The sequence below is a fragment of the Leuciscus leuciscus genome (genome assembly GCF_965113295.1).
Source record: "Leuciscus leuciscus genome assembly, chromosome: 6".
Lineage (NCBI taxonomy): Eukaryota > Metazoa > Chordata > Actinopteri > Cypriniformes > Leuciscidae > Leuciscus > Leuciscus leuciscus.
The window spans coordinates 46,374,556-46,392,657 of NC_138730.1; the positions used below are offsets into that span (position 1 = coordinate 46,374,556).

Consider the following 18,102-nt stretch of genomic DNA (forward strand, 5'->3'; position numbering starts at 1 on the left):
GTGTGCGTATATATAAAAAAAAATCTATTTACATTTTAAAATATTAATTATATATAACTATAAAAAGGTCAGGTCAAATACAAAATATAATATATATTTTTTATTAAATACTTTAAAATATTTAAATGGCTGTTCTTCATATAAATGTTATAAAAAGACTTTCACATACGCAATTTTTTATATATATATTTTATAAAACAATTTTAAATTTTTTTTTTTTTTATAAAAAAATTGTTAAAATGTATTGTATGGATGGACGGACGGACGGACGGACGGACGGACGTTCATATAAATTAAATATAAAGACTTTCACGTTCGGCAGGGAAAAAACCCTGTTTAATATTTAAGTTCAGAGAGACGGTCATGAAAAATGCTGGGACCGTAACTAACCTTATAGATGGAAGATAGAGTTGATAAAACCAAAAGAGTCTGCTAAGCTTATGAGCAAAATAGGGCAGGGACAGAACCGGACACATTCACTCACACACACACACACACACACACACACACACACACACGTGACGCATCTAACATTCATGCAGCCTGACAGGTGAGAGATCAGCGCTCGACCGAACAGGTAAACACGAGGATCACCAGCAACGGTCCGCTTATCTCCCACACTGACCGACTGACCCACAAACACACACACACTTACTGAGCTTACGATCTAAAGATACACACCAGTTCCTTCAAACTAAATAGGAGTCGTCTTAAAGTGGACCAGATAACTAGTCCAGTAGGGATTGTTTGCTTTAGGGATTAAGATCTAATGGTACAAGCGAAGCATGAACAAACACTGTGTGAGTCGTGTGTGTGTGTGTGTGTGTGTGTGTGTGTGTGTGTGATGGGCAGGTTTAGGGGTAGGGTTAGTGTAAGGGGACAGAATATACGTTCTGTACAGTATAAACACCATCATGTCTATGAAAAGTCCCCATAAAACATGAAAACATGTTGTGTGTGTGTGTGTGTGTGTGTGTGTGTTCATACCCGTGCACCGAACGAGGGGCCATTCGCTTCTCCTGAACCCCAAGTGCCTGAGCCGCTTCTTTCATCTAAACCTGAAACACAAACAATAATTGCTTTTACATCACGGCCAATAATCAATTTGACATTATAAATGTACACTGTTTTATCTACACTAACATAAGTTTGGGGTCGGTAAGATTTTTGAAAGAGGCTCTTCTGCGTATCAAGGCTGCATTTATTTGATCAAAAATACTGTAAAAATTGTAAAATATTATTGTAATGTAAATCATCTGTTTTCTATGTGAATATATAGTAAAGTGTAATTTATTCCTGTGATCAAAGCTGAATTTTCAGCATCATTACTCCAGTCTTTAGTGTCACATGATCCTTCACAAATCATTCTATTATGATGATTTGATGCTCAAGAAACATTTCTCATTATTATCAATCGAAAATGGTTTCATATTTTTGTGGAAACTGTGATGCTTTTATTTTTCTCCAGGATTCTTTGATAAAAATACATTTCAAAAAAACTGAATTTGTTTGAAATTCAATCTTTAGTAACAAAATAAATGTTGCTTTTGATCAATTTAATTACGTCTATGCTGAATAAAAGTATTGATTTCTGTACAAAAATCTCTGACACAAAACGTTTTATAGATACTGTATTTTTTTATGCAATTAATATAATAAACGCATCAAAACAATGCACAGTAAAAACAACAAAGTCATTTAGCACTTTTGAAAACCTGTCACAGAAAAGAGTGTTCAGTTAGAAAAAATGTACAAAGAGAAAGATTATCATCAATCTTGGCTAATATATCCAACACTGACCATTGACCAATATATGCTACACTAAATAAATAAATGCATAAACTCAAATAAACAAATGCATAAATAGATAAATGTATAAATAAACCTATAAAGTCATAACTAAATATATAAATGCATTAATAGATAAATGCATAAATAAACCTATAAAGTCATAACTAAATACATAAATGCATTAATAGATACATTTAATAAATAAGTGCATAAAAAAACCATTAAATACATTTATAAATAAATGAATGCACAAATAAATGCGTAAATACATACTCAAATAAAGTCAAACATAAATGCATTAAATAAATGCATAAACTCAAACAAATGAATAGATAAATGTATTTCGATACATAAATGCAGTAATAGATAAATGCATAAATGTATAAATAAACCTATAAAGTCACAACTAAATACATAATGCATTAGATACATTTAATAAATAAATGCATAAAGCATTAAAAATACATTTATAAATAAATGAATGCACAAATAAATGCATAAACTCAAATAAAGTCAAACATAAATGCATTAAATAAATGCGTAAATACATAAATGTATAAAAGATAAATGAACCCTGCCACAGAAAAGAGTGTTCAGTTAGAAATATGTGTGCAAAACATATATATTTTAAGTTAAGTTAATTAGTCAGTGGGTTGGCTGAATGGCTCGTGGACTAATAGATCTTAACGAGCGCTGTAGGCTGATTTGAGGTTTACTGGAAAACCCCATAAGACGAGTATCTTAAGCCTCTTTCACAAAGAGATTGCAGAAAGATGTTCCGGCAGCGTTGGTTCACACTGTCAGATCTCCCCCACAAGCGGTGCATTATCAGGTCAGGTGATGACCTGACTGAAGCTCGATGGGCGAAACTGTGTTTGTGTGCTGCATCTCTATATCTGCCCGCTTCTGTGAGATCTGACGCGTGAGGTGAGCCGTCGACCAAAACCTCAAAGGTTTTTAAAACCACAAATGTCACCGAATATTTGCGCTGGAACTCGGAGAAAAAGGCACACAAAGGCTGGAGAGACACCGAACGGAAGATTTTTAAAGATTGATGGTGCAGAAATTTCCCGAAACCGCCCCCCCGTCTGCGCCTTAACGCTCGCAAACATCTCTGGAGAGGAGAAGCTTAATTGTGTGCTGATTTGCATAATTGTGCATATTAATGAGGTCTCTGCTTATGAATATGCATTTTTGTTTTGTTGTCTAATTAAAAAGAGGGAAAGGGGGGGCGATCACGACAGAGCCGGCGATGGAGCGGAACAGAAGTACGGCGGACGAGTGAATTACGACTTTAGAGACATTTCCACGATCCTCGGGTGTGGGGGGGAGGGGGGGGGGGGGTCATAGGCTTGTGTCAGCAAATTCAATAAAATGGCAAGGGACAACACAACAGCACACACACGGTCGAGTACACACACCACTGACAGAGCAGAACCAGCAAAACAGGAAAGAATTATTCAAGCACTACCGTTGCTTTACTGCAGACGAGCTGCTCCCACACAATGAGGACGGAAAGTTCATTACGATTTAACAATAACGCGACTTCCTGAAGCCGGTGGATCATCATCCTGAGGATCGCAGACGAGACAGCATCCGCAGAATGAGCTCACGGACAAAAAAGTATTGTTAAAAATACTCAACTTTGTAAATAGTAGAACATACTACAAAAAATTGAAAGTATGAAAGATGGGTAATTATTAGGAGATCTGCTGAAGATTAAAATAAGCGTGTTATTAAATTGTGTCATTGAAGATTAACTTTAAGTGAACGCTTGATGACGGTTGAGGTAATCAAAATGTAAAAATAGGAAGATTGTTATCTATCTATCTATCTATCATCTATCTATCATCTATCTATCTATCTATCTATCTATCTATCTATCATCTATCTATCTATCTATCTATCTATCTATCTATGTTCTATCTATCATCTATCTATCTATGTTCTATCTATCTATCATCTATCTATCTATCATCTATCTATCTATCTATCTATCTATCTATCATCTATCTATCATCTATCTATCATCTATCTATCTATCTATCTATCATCTATCTATCTATCATCTATCTATCTATGTTCTATCTATCTATCATCTATCTATCTATCATCTATCTATCTATCATCTATCTATCTATCATCTATCTATCTATCTATCTATCTATCTATCTATCTATCTATCTATCTATCTATCTATCTATCTATGTTCTATCTATCATCTATCTATCTATGTTCTATCTATCTATCATCTATCTATCTATCATCTATCTATCTATCATCTATCTATCTATCTATCTATCTATCTATCTATCTATCTATCTATCTATCTATCATCTATCTATCTATCTATCTATCTATCTATCTATCTATCTTACACTGACCAATATAACCTACAATAAATATATGCATAAACTCAAACAAATGCATAAATAGAAAAATGCATAAATGAATGAATGCATAAATAAGTGCATATTTGCATAAATAAATAAATGCATAAATACATAAACAAATGTATAAAACTTAATGTATAAAAGAGACTAATGAATAAATAAATGCATTAAAATGCATAAATAGACTAATTGCATAAATAGATAAATGTATAAAAAAAAATGAATGCACAAATAAATAAATGCGTAAATACAGAAATATACTCAACTAAAGTCATACATAAACACATAAATGCATGAATAAACAGACAGCTGACTCGCTTCTGGGTGGGAGTAAGGCAAGGGGACTTCAGTCAAGTTCAGATTTCAGTCAAAAAGAAAGTCATTTCACTGGAGGAGGTATAAAGATATTATATTTTAATGAAAAATTAGGATTTTTTTTTAGAAAAACGTGAACTGATGAATTATTAACAATGAGACCAAGACTGTGCATTAATAAAGTTCCAGTAAGTACGGTCAGTTTTGGATCATGTGGAGCGTTTCAGGTACAGGGGAAGTGAGATCTGTATTTTCAGCTCTCCGTGGCGGGTGGGAAAAAGAGACAGAGATGAAAGACAGCTAATACTGTGAAATACTGTGTGAGAAACAACAGGAGGGTGATGACATATCAGCACAGTATGAAAAAAACCCTCAAAAATAGAGGTGATCCATATTCATAAGCGCACTGAACATTCACTCCAATTAACAAACTGATTAGTGGGAGGAAAAGTGAGAAATTCATTCAGAAAAAGCCCCTTTCGCTCTCCAGACGTCCATAAAGATCTCTTTACATTAATAGCGAACGGCTGAAGTTATGAGACATTCCCCTCCGCACCTGAATAAACAAAACTTTGCTCTGCAGGCCCAATAAAAAGCGTCTGCTACGTGTTTGAGCGTCTAATGGTTACAGCTGATCCGTTCTGCCTCCTCCGCAGGGGCCAGCGACCTTCCAGATCACAACCACGCTTTATGTACACCACAAACAGGTGAGAAACACGACCTGACGGACGTCTGAACACGTCTCACAATCACAGGGAAGCCAGAGATATCGGATAAAACAGACCATCGTATGGGAATCGTGTCATGTTGTGTTATATTTGAGCTTCGAGGTTCTTGGACATTCATCAACCAGCTGGGATGCTTTAAAACACTCCTGATGGACCCTGGTAGAGAAAGGAAACTCATCTGCTAAATGGTTTAAAAGGAGTGCATGTAGTTCTCAAGTTGGAAAAGCAATTCAGTTTCGGCGTTAAGGGAATCTTAGTTTCTGGACGTCCACAAGATGGATGAAAATGTGTTGAAAACGTGAGAAAACATGAGAAAATAAAAACACATTTATTCTTTTGTGGCGCATAACGGTTGTTTATACGTCTATGTGGTGTTTTTAATCTGCTTTAAGACAAACCATGTGTAAATTCATAAGTCGACAGCATTGCTGAGTATTTCCTCCTTAAAACTGCAGTGAACCAAAGACAGTCTCAAACACACGCTTTGAAATCGCTGGTGTTTCTGACGTCACAAACTACCTTGTAACCAATCAGATCAACGTGTGATCGTCAACCAGTGGATCTCTGAGCTGAGTGAGTGAGTGAGTGAGTGGAGGCGGGGCTCATTTGCATATTCATAGAACCACGCATACTAAATGAGGCAAGGGTGTCGAGTTACATTCAAGATATTTTAAGGCATGAAGAAAAGAAAAAATCTTTAAATGTGTAATTTTGGTGATCAAAGATTATAAAATAATCTTAATCAATAATAATAATAATAATAATATATAATAATCAATAATAAAAAATTTGACCTCAGGGGGACTTTAAAAATGTTTTATTTGCCGCCTATTTATTTCCTCAGGGCTTATTTTTGACCCTAGAAAAGTAAATTAGTGCATTTGTATCATGAAATAAATGTAGATATTTGACATCACTAAGAGCAGGTTGTCCGGTTATGAGCAGATGAATCACGCTAGCGAGAGTCGTGTCGTGTTTTCCTGAGCTCTACCTGCCCGAACAGACACGCTAATTACACGGTACACACATGACGGAGTCTCAGGCCTGCGGGGATCGTGAGCGAGTCGTGAGCCAACCGAGTGACTCAGGCCAGATACATTCACACAAAGACACCAGAGCTATAATTATGAGGAGAGAAACGCTGAGCGAGTCACACTTGAGTCATGGGCTACAAGGGTCCCAGACACATAAACACTCAAACATCGTGTTCAACAGGACAGTCTCTCGACTTGATTTATTACTAGTTCTCACATGTGACTCATAAGCTTATCACAGGTTATTTTGATTCAGCCTGCATATCAAACGCCTCACTAGTGTATAATATCAGTCTTGTTGTTTAGGGATGGGCGCTATATTGAGTATTTAAAACATGTGGGATGATTTTAGTGATATAAAATCAATAGCTGCGTTTTCACTGTCACTTTCTGGGGCTGTCAACAGCTGATTACATATACCAGCTAACATCAGCATTAGAGACTTTTTAAAGGGGTGGTATAATGCCCTAAATAAGTCTCTGATGTCCCCAGAGTGTGTGTGTGAAGTTTAACTCAAAATACCCCACAGATATTTTTATATAGCATGTTAAAATTGTCACTTTGAGGGTGAGCAAAAACGCACTGTTTTTGTGTCTGTCCCTTTAAATGCAAATGAGCTGCTGCTCCCGGCACAGGGGGCGGAGCTTCAAGAGCTCATGTCCTTTTACCTCACACACACACACACACATGCACTGAACATTTCAAAAACTTTTAGCCTTTTATGTTCAAACCGGAGTCAGAAAGATGGAGACTCAAGAAGTGACAACATGTAGAAGCAACAGGACATTTCTGAATGGTTAGTTGATGAATTTATGAAGCTTATGTGTAGTTATCTTCTAGTCATTGATTAGCATATTCTGTCTTGATAATCTATAAATCGTGTTCCGGGGGCGGGGTTTATGTAAATTCTAGGGTTTGTGATGTCACTAACCCGGGAGGAATGTGGTGTAGTCTCTACCAGCCGTTTGTTGTAGTCCTTAAAAAGTGATTTCTTTAAAAGCAAATATCTCCCTTTGCTTTGAACTTTGAGCGTCGTAACTTTGCAGATGTTGTTTATGCTCAAACAGCAACATTACACACTAACTAAAACTAGAAAAGTGAAATCATAATCAACCCCTTTAAAAATCATTTTAGCTCAAAACTCACTTTCAGAAAGAGCAGCAAGTGTCTGAAATAACTTCTGTTTGTGATCCGACGTGGATCCTGATCACCGTATAAGGCAGAAATATTGATATGCGATGCAAAAGACTATGTGCACAAACCATTACCATAGTAAACATGGTAAACACGACCGCTTGAAGAAATCAGACAAATCATAAAGGCTATCACAATCATGTTTATTTTCTTTATCTGTCAGTGTGTCTCGTCTCTTTACACCGGACTGTCGGATATATTCATATTTAGTTTGGCATTTGTAATAAAATAAAGCAAGTCTGTTTTTTCAGGAGCTTACAAGTCAAAATACAGCCGTACTGGGACTGTGCTAAAGCTCCTCATGTCGTATCTTTGGGTGGAAAATGTGTAGAAATGATCATTCTTTCTAAATGTGATGTAAACACACTGTCCCGTGACTATAAATAAACAGTAACAGAAGCGAATGATTAAATCCTCTTTGTGAAATAACGGGTAAATACCACTTTATTTGATCGAAACAACCATACAGAAAATATATTTGAGTGTGATTATAGTAATGTTATAGCATTACTGGCTGAAGTAAGCTGGATCAATATCAGAATATCATAGTAATAAAAGCTGGAGGACTTGTTTTGCTAAATGGCATGTCATTGATTTTAAAACATTGCATGGTGTAGAAAATGCTGAATAACTGTTTCCACAAATAAAGCTATTTCTGATTATGCTGTTCGACACTTAATACTTGGTACAAACATGTCACTCGTGATAAATCAAGAAAACAAGAGATTCACACAATAAGACTAACTGTGTTAAGCTGTATAACTGATAGCTTTCTGTTGATAAAGATCTAAACAGTTGTTCGCCTGTCTAATAAATAAATAAATAAATAAACAGTAAAACCATAAATCGAGGGGAACGCAAATATGACGTCACGGACAGTTAGAAGTAGGGCTGGGTATGGACACAAATTTCACAATTCGATTCGATTTCGATTCACAAGCTTGCAATTCGATTCAATATTGATTATTTTGGATATCAGGGACAATACATGGCAAATGTTCTCAAGGAAAACAATTCTCTTCACTAATGCTGTAAACTATGGGAGTCAGTGGGAGCCTATAGGCTTCATTAGCCTACTATAATATTGAAGGTAAAAATGTACTGATTTGTATACAAACACTTAAATTACACTTATTTATTTTTATAATAATAAAGTTATATTAAAATATAAAAATTCTGTCATAAAAACTTGCCAGATTTATTCAACATGCATTAAAAATTGAAGAATATTAAAAATGATAATGAATATGTAATATGGTGCATATATTTAGCAAAATGCTCCTCTCTAGAGTTAATATTTCTGGCTGACTGACGAGTTTATGGTCACTGGATATGGTTTTTCTGAGGTAAATGTGACGTTACATGTAGGGCTGCAACAACTAATCGATAAAATCGATAATAATCGATTATGAAAATCGTTGTCAACGAATGTCATTGTCGATTAGTTGGTCTGCTCACGTCACGGAGAGCGTTTACTGATGACGTCACTTTCATGACAACACAGTCACACGCGAAATGGCAGAGAGTACAGATCAACCGGCGGCAGGAAAAAAAGTTTGCGCCCCAAGTCATCTAAAGCATGGGAGCATTTTACATTAAATGCAGCAAATAAGATTGTAACCTGCAAGTTATGCAACGCTGAGCTTGTGTGGCATGGAAGTACCACAGTGATGCACGAACACATGAAGAGGAAACACGTTGGTGTCACGTTGGTGACACGTTGGTGATGAAGGTGAAACATCAGCACGCTAAGCAAAAAACTGTATATCCTCATTATATGAAGATGTGTAAATGGTATAGTCTAGTTTAATTCAATGCTACCGTGTAAACAGCTTTGTTTACTAACTTCGGGACAGTCACACTAGATGTATTTTGTCTCGAGCGTCAGGTTGCGCAATCAGTTCGCTCGCAACATAAGTGATGGATTAAAATAGCGCTACCGCAGAAATAGGTTAAATTAAATGGTGTTTACAAAGTGAAGCACTAAATATAAAGGCAGTTAATAACAGCAGCAGTAAAAGATTGTTTTTTAGTCACTGTAGGCAGTGGTTTTCAGCGAATGCTTGTGCACTAATGCATCATTTTTCCTGTCCTTTTAATCAAGCCTGTTAGCTTGCTGCGTACCTCCATCCCGCTCTCTTTTTATAGCATTTGTCTACTATTAAGTTTTAATTGTTTTTCAAACGCGATCCACTGCGGCTCTACGTTCACATGCTTGTTTTCAGTCTTTCTATATTTAATTTATCAATATATCCTTATAATTCATTTAATTTTAAATAAAATTTAAATTATATATTTCACAAAATTAATGGAGAGGAAGTACCAGGAGGCATTCCCAAAAATTAAGAGTTCTATAAACACCACCAACAGCAGAATGGCTTTAACTACTGATATATGGACAAGTGTTGCCACTATGTCAAAATTAAATATTATATTAGTAAAACTCAATGTGTGGCTTTTGCACTTTTTAAAGTAGGCTACACTTTTACACATAAATACCCCAATTTAGGGTTTTATTTAGTTATAATAAACAAAAAAATGTAATTAAATGTAAAAAAAAAACCGTTTTATCCGATTAATCGATTAATCGAAAAAATAATCGTCCGATTAATCGATTATCAAAATAATCGTTAGTTGCAGCCCTATATTAAAAATGATAATGAATATGTAATATGGTGCATATATTTAGCAAAATGCTCCTCTCTAGAGTTAATATTTCTGGCTGACTGACGAGTTTATGGTCACTGGATATGGTTTTTCTGAGGTAAATGTGACGTTACATGACATTGTTTACAAGCTGTTTTACTGATGTCTTTCCACGGCTGAAACACTGATTGGGCGACTCCATGTCACATGATACGGATTTCGATAAGTTGTACTCTACCTTTTAACACACTTTCAGAAGCTCATTCATGTTTATCTCGCGCTGTAACTGGTACTGGACACTGTTCTAGAGGTTTTTAGATATTTTAATCCAAAAATCTTACATATTGTGCCTTTAATTTGACATGTTACATCTTAGTGCTCGTATAGACACAGATTTTTACAGTGTGTTGTTTCTTGCATTGAACTTTTTGTTAATTAGTACTGTAATAATGATGGTTCAAAAGAAAGTTATTTAAAAGCAAATACATTAACAGAATGATGTTGTCAAAAGAGCTCTACTAATAGCTATTGCCAGGATGACGATTTTTCTTTCCTATTCATGAAAACTTTGCATTTCTCTGTGTTTCCAACTCGAGTTCTGCTGTTATAAATATCTCTCTTATTCTCAGTTTCAGGTAGTCAGTAAGTGAAACTCTGTGGCCGGTGACAGACTCAAACACCCTCCTCCTCAAACTTCACAATGAGTCAAACACTAAAATCCTAATCGTGTCAATTCACAAGCAACGGATTTTCACTCAATTGGCAACAAAATGGGAAATAATCAAGTATTAAATTACAAAGCGTAGAAGTTGGGCAGGACGAGTCACTTGCTATTCAAAGTCACACACACAAAAGTTCAAAAAGAAAGCATGTGGTTTTACTCTTTGTGTTGATCTAAAGACGAGCAGATTCTTCAGCCATAACACTCATATTCTCTCAATCAGCGCCATGCTGAAACTATACACTCTTCCACATGTCATCTATTGACTTATGAAGAACTTTTTGTCCTTTGCATGGAGGATTTGGACAATGACACCAACCGTCTGATCATCGCCTGACCAGATCTCATTTCACACAGATCACCACTCAAACCAGATTAATGGAGTAATTCACACACAAACAAACAAAAATGCAAGTTCTGTCATCATTTACTCAATTCAAACCTGTATGACTTTCTTCAGCGAAACACAAAAGATGATATTCTGAAAAACACTAAGTTGGACACCATTGACTTTCATTGACAATAAAAGCCCTTTAAAATCTGTTTTATTATTTTCCCAAATGCAGTTTTTTTTCCCCCATTTTAAATATTACATTACATCTTAGTATCAAAAGCATGTCTAATTAATTGAAATCATTAAACAAATACAATTTAAATGTAATTTCTTTTTTTCCCTTATATTCAATTTTTCCGTGTTTACATTTTTCTGGAAATTTTTATTAAACCATTAAAACGAAAAGGGCTCAATTAAATTAAATTAATAAATCAAAAAGTATGTCTAATTAATTCATAACATTTAAACAACTTTTTTTTGTTAACAATATTTTTTTTTGTAACAATAATAAAAAAATAATAATATTTGATGTTTCGTTTTTTCAGCAATTATGTGAACCGTTTAACTTTTCTAGATTTTTGATTTAATACAAATTTCTTATCATGGTGGAAATCAAATTAAGGCATAAAACAAACGTAATTAAACGAAAATGTCCTTTCCTTTTTTCGTGCAAACAACAGAGGTTTAGAAATTAAAATTAAAACAATGAGGAAAAATTGTGTGATATTCTTTAAAAAATGTAATTGTAATAATTTTACTGTTATGATTACATTGAGAAGTACATTCTGCTGTAATTTCTTCAAGTTAAACCAAACTTTTATTTTGGCGTGCTGTCGTGAAGAGCTGTGTCTCTCTAATGAAATAGTAAAATAATTTATTCATCCAGAATTTGCCGAAATATTCCACAGTTTAGCAACAGTATATAGTGTCACGGTCCAATGCGTCCGTTTTAGATGAATGCTAAATTACAAAACAACACATTAAAAACACTAAAACACTGCAAAAAGAAATTGGATTTCAGGAGATTCATTCCTAAACAAAGACTTCAATCTGAACCTCCATAACGAACGGAGACTGAATTTGGGGGAGATGGTGCATCAGCGGTGGTGGGAGGGGGGGGGGGGGTTGTTTTGCCTGTTGTTTTAATGTTTGTTGACATTGTTCGCAGGGGTTGAGAGGACGACTCATTTCCCATCATCCTCTCCTCCCCCATGATGGAGGAGCGACAGCTGAGAACATGAAACGGCGAGAGCAAGACAGATCCGAATGATGAGGATCAGAGAGGCTTCGCAAACACTGGCATTATAACGACAACGACACGTGTGCAGAAACACTCCCCGACTTCTGCAGAACCGGAACACCAAATTTCCACCAAATGCCTGTTCATTTGCTACCATGTTAAAGTCCATTTTGCGAATCTTCCAAAAAATGTGAAAGTCCACTACATATTATATCAGTTCCCCGCCATCCTGAATCAGTCATGGTAAAACACAGTAAATAATTTTAAAGTGCCTACCGAACTGACTGCTGGGTAAAGCTGGGCCTCGGCTCTTCCCGTTTGGCATCTGATGAGGGAACATCTGCCGAAGAGAGAAAATATCATTTCAAAACACACACCACAGCTTCAAAAAAGCATCATATAAATGTACAAAGCATCAGTAATAGTTGACAAATAACTTTATTTCTAGGTTTGACATTAAGTATAAATTCACCTTTTGCCATTTAAGTCCTAAAACACACGATATAGTAACAGCTCTGATGTGAAACCATTTACACACACACACACACACACACACACACACAATCAAATCTGCTACTAAAGTTAGAAAATAACTGGAGCACGTTTTACTTTCAGTCTTTCGACTTCAAAAATTCACGTTTAATTCAATGTGTTACTTTCCATTTGTCTGTAATTATGAAATTAACAATTTATGAAAGGAAATGGTTTCAAAACAAATCCTACACCAAATATACATTTTTTTAGTCTACGACATTTTATGAATTTGTTTAATAAAAAGTTGAAAAGGCGAAAAGTTACGGAAAGGTGTGTGTAACACACACACACACGTTTGGCCATTAGTAGTCAAAATACAGCAGTCTCTTGTACCTTTACTGCTTAAAGTGCCCCTATTCTGCTATTTTAAGGTGTTTGATTGTGTTTTGGAGTCTCCAACAACAGGTTTACATGCATCCAAGGTCAAAAAACCCTTTAATATTCTTCATAATCTCCACTGCAGCATCAGCTCTTTCCTCTCAGCGTCTGAAACTGTTCATTCGAAGATTCAGTCTCTCTAAACCCCGCCTCTCTGAGAGCTGCTCTGCTCTGATTGGTCAAACGGCCCAGTCTGCTGTGATTGGTCGACCGCTTACAGTCCACATCGGAAACAAAACACCCAATTACCAAATCTGGATTTCAGCTCTTCCTCAACACTTGATTCACAGCGATACAAACGATGGCGTCGGTTTTTCCGTATCAATTCCTCATTCTTTTGAAGTGCATTTGCAGCGTCGACAACACAAACCAAACTCTTCCAGTCTCAGCTACAACTAGTGTTTGAGGGCGGAGCAAAGGAGACGCTGTTCGCCGGCAGCCAATGAAGACCACAGGCTGGCATTATGCAAATTTGTTACATTGTTACATTAGTTTGTAACAGTATGTGAGACTGGAACTGCAATGCGAATCATGGCTCATTACAGCAGTTCAGAATCTGTTGTCTTTAGGAGATCACTTCATCTGTCGTGCATTATGACTTAAAACTTTGCAGACATTTTACATTCACAATCAGCTCTATTACACACTGCATGAAAGGTAATATTCGAATATTTTTAAGGCCATCATTATCGGCCTGATAAGAAAGTTTGGCCGATATATTAAAGCTGATAAAGAATGTATTATTTCCTCCAGCTGAGACACTTCAGATGTTCAACATGATGGGTTTAAAGTGCTTGAAATATGATTGGAATCACTTCAAAAAAGTAAAATACAGTAAAGTGCAACAAGTCTGTCATATCGGCTACATAACATTATAACAAGAACATCATAATTGTGTGTTTGGGACGTGGCTTTTAACGGTAGGAGTAATCAGGCTCTCAAAAAATAAATAAAATGTTGAATTCAGATTTATCGGCCAATATATCGGTTATCGGCTTTCAAATGTAAATAATTATCGGTTTAGGCCAAATTTTTCATATCGGTGCATCCCCAGAAAAAGCATAATGGGGCACTTTAATCACTCCGCTTGACATCTGATGTTGACTCCCCAATAATAATGTTTATTATCAACAGCAGAACAGTCTATCAACTTACAATACTGAAATCCAACAGGTCGTTCAGCTCCAGATCGGTTCCCACCGTAGCCATCCTGATCCTGTGTGTTCTTGATCTGCTTCTCTTGCTCGACGACTCTCTCTCTCTCGGCTCAAACAGGTTTATGATCCTGCAGGGGAAGGAGATGCGTAATGAACAAGTGTGCTTTATGAAGCTCAGGTTAAATGTATCTGGGCCTAGTAATCAAATCTGACATGCATCACGCGTACGATCCAAAATAATCCGGTTGCGGCTTCCATCACGAAGAGCTACACAACATTAGAGATGTGGTTTAATGTAGTGTTTTCCCAGAATGCACCACATATGAGCTCAGTTAACCACCAAGAGAGACCACCAGCGAGTCTCCAACAACCACCCACAGATACACACACCTAAAGTACGGGAACTAGTTAGTTTGCACAAACAACTATGATTCCTGGAATGAAACACTGCATGTGAAACATTTCCATAGCATTAAATATATACACGTTTATTTCCATAAATGGAATATTTTAATAGATATTAGGACTCTTATATGCAATTTATTTATTTTTATGTACAACGCATATATTTAGCTTTTCATACAAAACTGCTAACTAATTTTGGCGGCTTTCAGAAGACAAATGTCACGTCAACTTCACCAGTTAAAAAAAAAAAAAGGAAGTGCTGTGATTTTACACTTTTTTCTTAATTCATGAACCAACTCATTAAACATCAGCACTACATCACACAGACACAAGGAAAGTGAGAAGCTTCATCCAAAAATACTTTCATCATCATCACTGCGCCAATAACACCTTCACTGGAATCATCATCAGCACCTCCATTGATGATCAACAGGTAGAAGAGGACTGTGAAACATCATCGCAAAACACTGCAACATCCAGCACAAATATTGCTTTACTTTTTCATATGGGATGCACAGTTTATGTTTATCACAGGAATATCAGAAAGTGCATTATGTAGTATGATTATACTGCGATTTTAGGACATGCACAAACATTTATGAGTCTCTTCTGCTCATCAAAGTGGCATTTATTTGATGGAAAATACAGTAAAAATGGTGAAATATTTTTACGATTCAAAACAGCTGTTTTCTATGTGTATATACCGTAAAATGTAATTTATTTCTGATGTTCAAAGCTGGATTTCCAGCATCATTTTCAGTCACGTGATCACTATAATATGCTGATTTGCTGCTAATGAAATATTTCTGCTTACTATCAATGTTTTAAACGGTTAATATTTTTGTGAAAAATCGACATTTCACTTCCAAGATTCATTGATTAACAGAAAGTTCAAAAGAACGGCATTTATTGGAAATGTTTTTACTGTCATTTCTGATCCAATTTAACGTGTCCTTGCTGAATAACAATATTAATTCCTTTTAAAGAGCCTAAACTTTTGAACAGTAGTGTATGCCATGGAAATACCAGAGTTTTCAGGGTAAATAACATTGCAAAAACCTGTTGTATATATATTTTTTAATGCAACGTAAACCATAGTACATTACTGTTGATATCATACTAGGCTAGCATCATGTTTTTGGGTATGTTGCATGTGTGCATGGCCTTTTTGACATGTATGTTACATGGCACTAGTGTTAGGATCATATTTAAGCACTATGGAGTGTTGTTTAAGGTCATATGTGGTGATAATGGCATGTTAATATCATTATTATACATCTTTAAAGAACCTTAGAAGTAAACACCAAAATTAACATTCAGCAGCACTAAAAATATTAATATATATATGTATGTGAAAGCACAACTGTATTGCTTTAGGGCAAAGCTTTAATCTTCTACAACACGTGCAAACGCAGTTTTATACATACAACATCAAAAAGATAAAATATAATCCATAAGTCTCAAAACCAGAATGATCAGCAACAGGCCGAATCACATGAAGGCTTTTCAGGCCACGTTCACCCTAAATGGTGAACAAGACACCCCCCCCCCCTCCCCTTCCCCAACCTCTCCAACACAAAGAAACACACGGTCCTCGACACAAAGTTTGAAAACTACACAAGAACAAGTACAAACACTCCTTATGGGAGAATAGGGCAGATAAAATCATGTAAACACCTATATGGATATTCTACACAGGAAAAGGTGGGAAAGCTATTTTCCAGGAATGCAATAAGGAAAAGTTGTTTCCCAAGAAAAGTCAAATAAACAGACCAGGACACAAGACGAACTGCAAATAAGAAAAAACTCAATACACAACAAATCAAGTTAAATGTAAATACGTCAAATTAACTTCACAGATGACTTTATTTAACCCCAGTGCAAACTTTCATCTGTTATAACCATCAAAAATACCCAAATTGCAGCAAATACACAAGTGAAACAGGCAGAAGATTCACTATAAAGTTGTAAACACACATTTACCGTGGTAAAAAGGAGCTATAAATGGTGTTTTAAACTTGACATTGTTGGCAGTATTGAACAAAGAAGCCGTTTCCTCTGGACTCGAACCCCACACACACACGCACACACACATACACACACCAAAGCTCTTAGACAAAACACTTCACACACATTCACTATGCAACAAAAGTTCGATAATTACAACAGACGCGTAAAAGTCAAAATGGTGCACATTAACGCGTCTAAAACATGATAAACGTGGCACATATTTACCGTTTCTCCCGTCACGCGCGCGGCATCCAGCGGGAGAGAAACGCGCTTCAGCCTGAGAGGAAAAACAGAAAAGTTGGGGGACAAAATTTCCCCCCTCCGTGTCTCAGGTCCCGCAAAAACACGGTGCAAAACGGGTCGTATTTCCCGGGAAACGCGAACAATCCGCGTCAAGAGTTGTTACAATGTAACTGTGCTCAAATACAACTCTGACTAAAGTTCTATTCTAATTCTTTTGAGCGCTACAAATGTAACATCTCATCTTCCGAGGAGACATTTTAGCACCGTCCACATTGTCAGCCCCAATAGTGTATCCCTCCGCGCTGAGGGGAGACGTTATAGCGGTGTCCGATTTCAAACGCCCAGAAAACTAGGACTGAGTAGATTACGCGATTACTTTGATATTTACTACACACGCGGCACAATTAAAATACTTAATACAACGGAGAACAGTATATCTAACTTTATCGCAATATGAGCAGGATTTTGCTGTAAATTGTGCCGTACTAGACTAACGCGCGGAATGAGACGACGCACTGTTGAAGACAGACGGACTGAGAAACAGTGCGAGATGGAACGATAGACCCACCGAACTGACCAATAGGGAGCCAGGAACGCTTGATTGACACATTCAATGGCCAATGAAAGCACTTTTTAACACTAAAGCCAAACCTCTCTTCCCTGCACACCCTACCAAGGTTTTAAAAGAATGGCAACAGGAAGCCATGGAATACTGTGTGTGTGTGTGTGGTTTTTTTTTTTGTTTAACAAAAAACGTATGCTGTTAATTCAGTCGTAGAAACGAGATCGCAGATGCTTAGTTAGTTTCGAAATTCGTTCGAAACAAAGCTAAATATTATATAACGATAGCAGGCATGTTTAAGATAAAACACTAATAAAAGTACCATGGTATTACTAAGGTGTTTAGATATTGCAATATCGTAATATTCTTTGGAATATCATGTAAATAATCCAATATGGTAATCATTCAAAACTATGT

The 18,102-nt window shown here is 36.2% G+C and overlaps 1 protein-coding gene and 1 long non-coding RNA gene across 5 annotated transcripts in view; both read right to left on the reverse strand.

Annotated features, from left to right (window-relative positions):
- tcf3a (transcription factor 3a) overlaps positions 1-17,646 on the reverse strand; it is a 52,900-nt gene extending 35,254 nt beyond the window's left edge. For 2 of the 4 annotated variants that reach the window (XM_082173042.1, XM_082173045.1), the window contains exons 1-4: positions 17,106-17,645; positions 14,464-14,593; positions 12,673-12,736; positions 988-1,058 (exon numbers count right to left, since the gene is read on the reverse strand). In XM_082173042.1, the coding sequence (XP_082029168.1) occupies positions 988-1,058; positions 12,673-12,736; positions 14,464-14,517 (189 nt within the window). In that variant the 5' untranslated portion in view covers positions 14,518-14,593; positions 17,106-17,645. Of the gene's footprint in view, positions 1-987; positions 1,059-12,672; positions 12,737-14,463; positions 14,594-17,105 lie in introns of all 4 variants that reach the window. The other 2 variants (XM_082173044.1, XM_082173043.1) reach the window with 2 other exon arrangements.
- Positions 3,110-4,311, reverse strand: LOC309501247. Its single transcript, XR_014206812.1, has 2 exons — positions 4,172-4,311; positions 3,110-3,632 (listed from the first exon to the last, which is right to left on the reverse strand). It is a non-coding gene; the product is annotated as an uncharacterized lncRNA (long non-coding RNA).
- Positions 17,647-18,102: the final 456 nt, after the last annotated feature.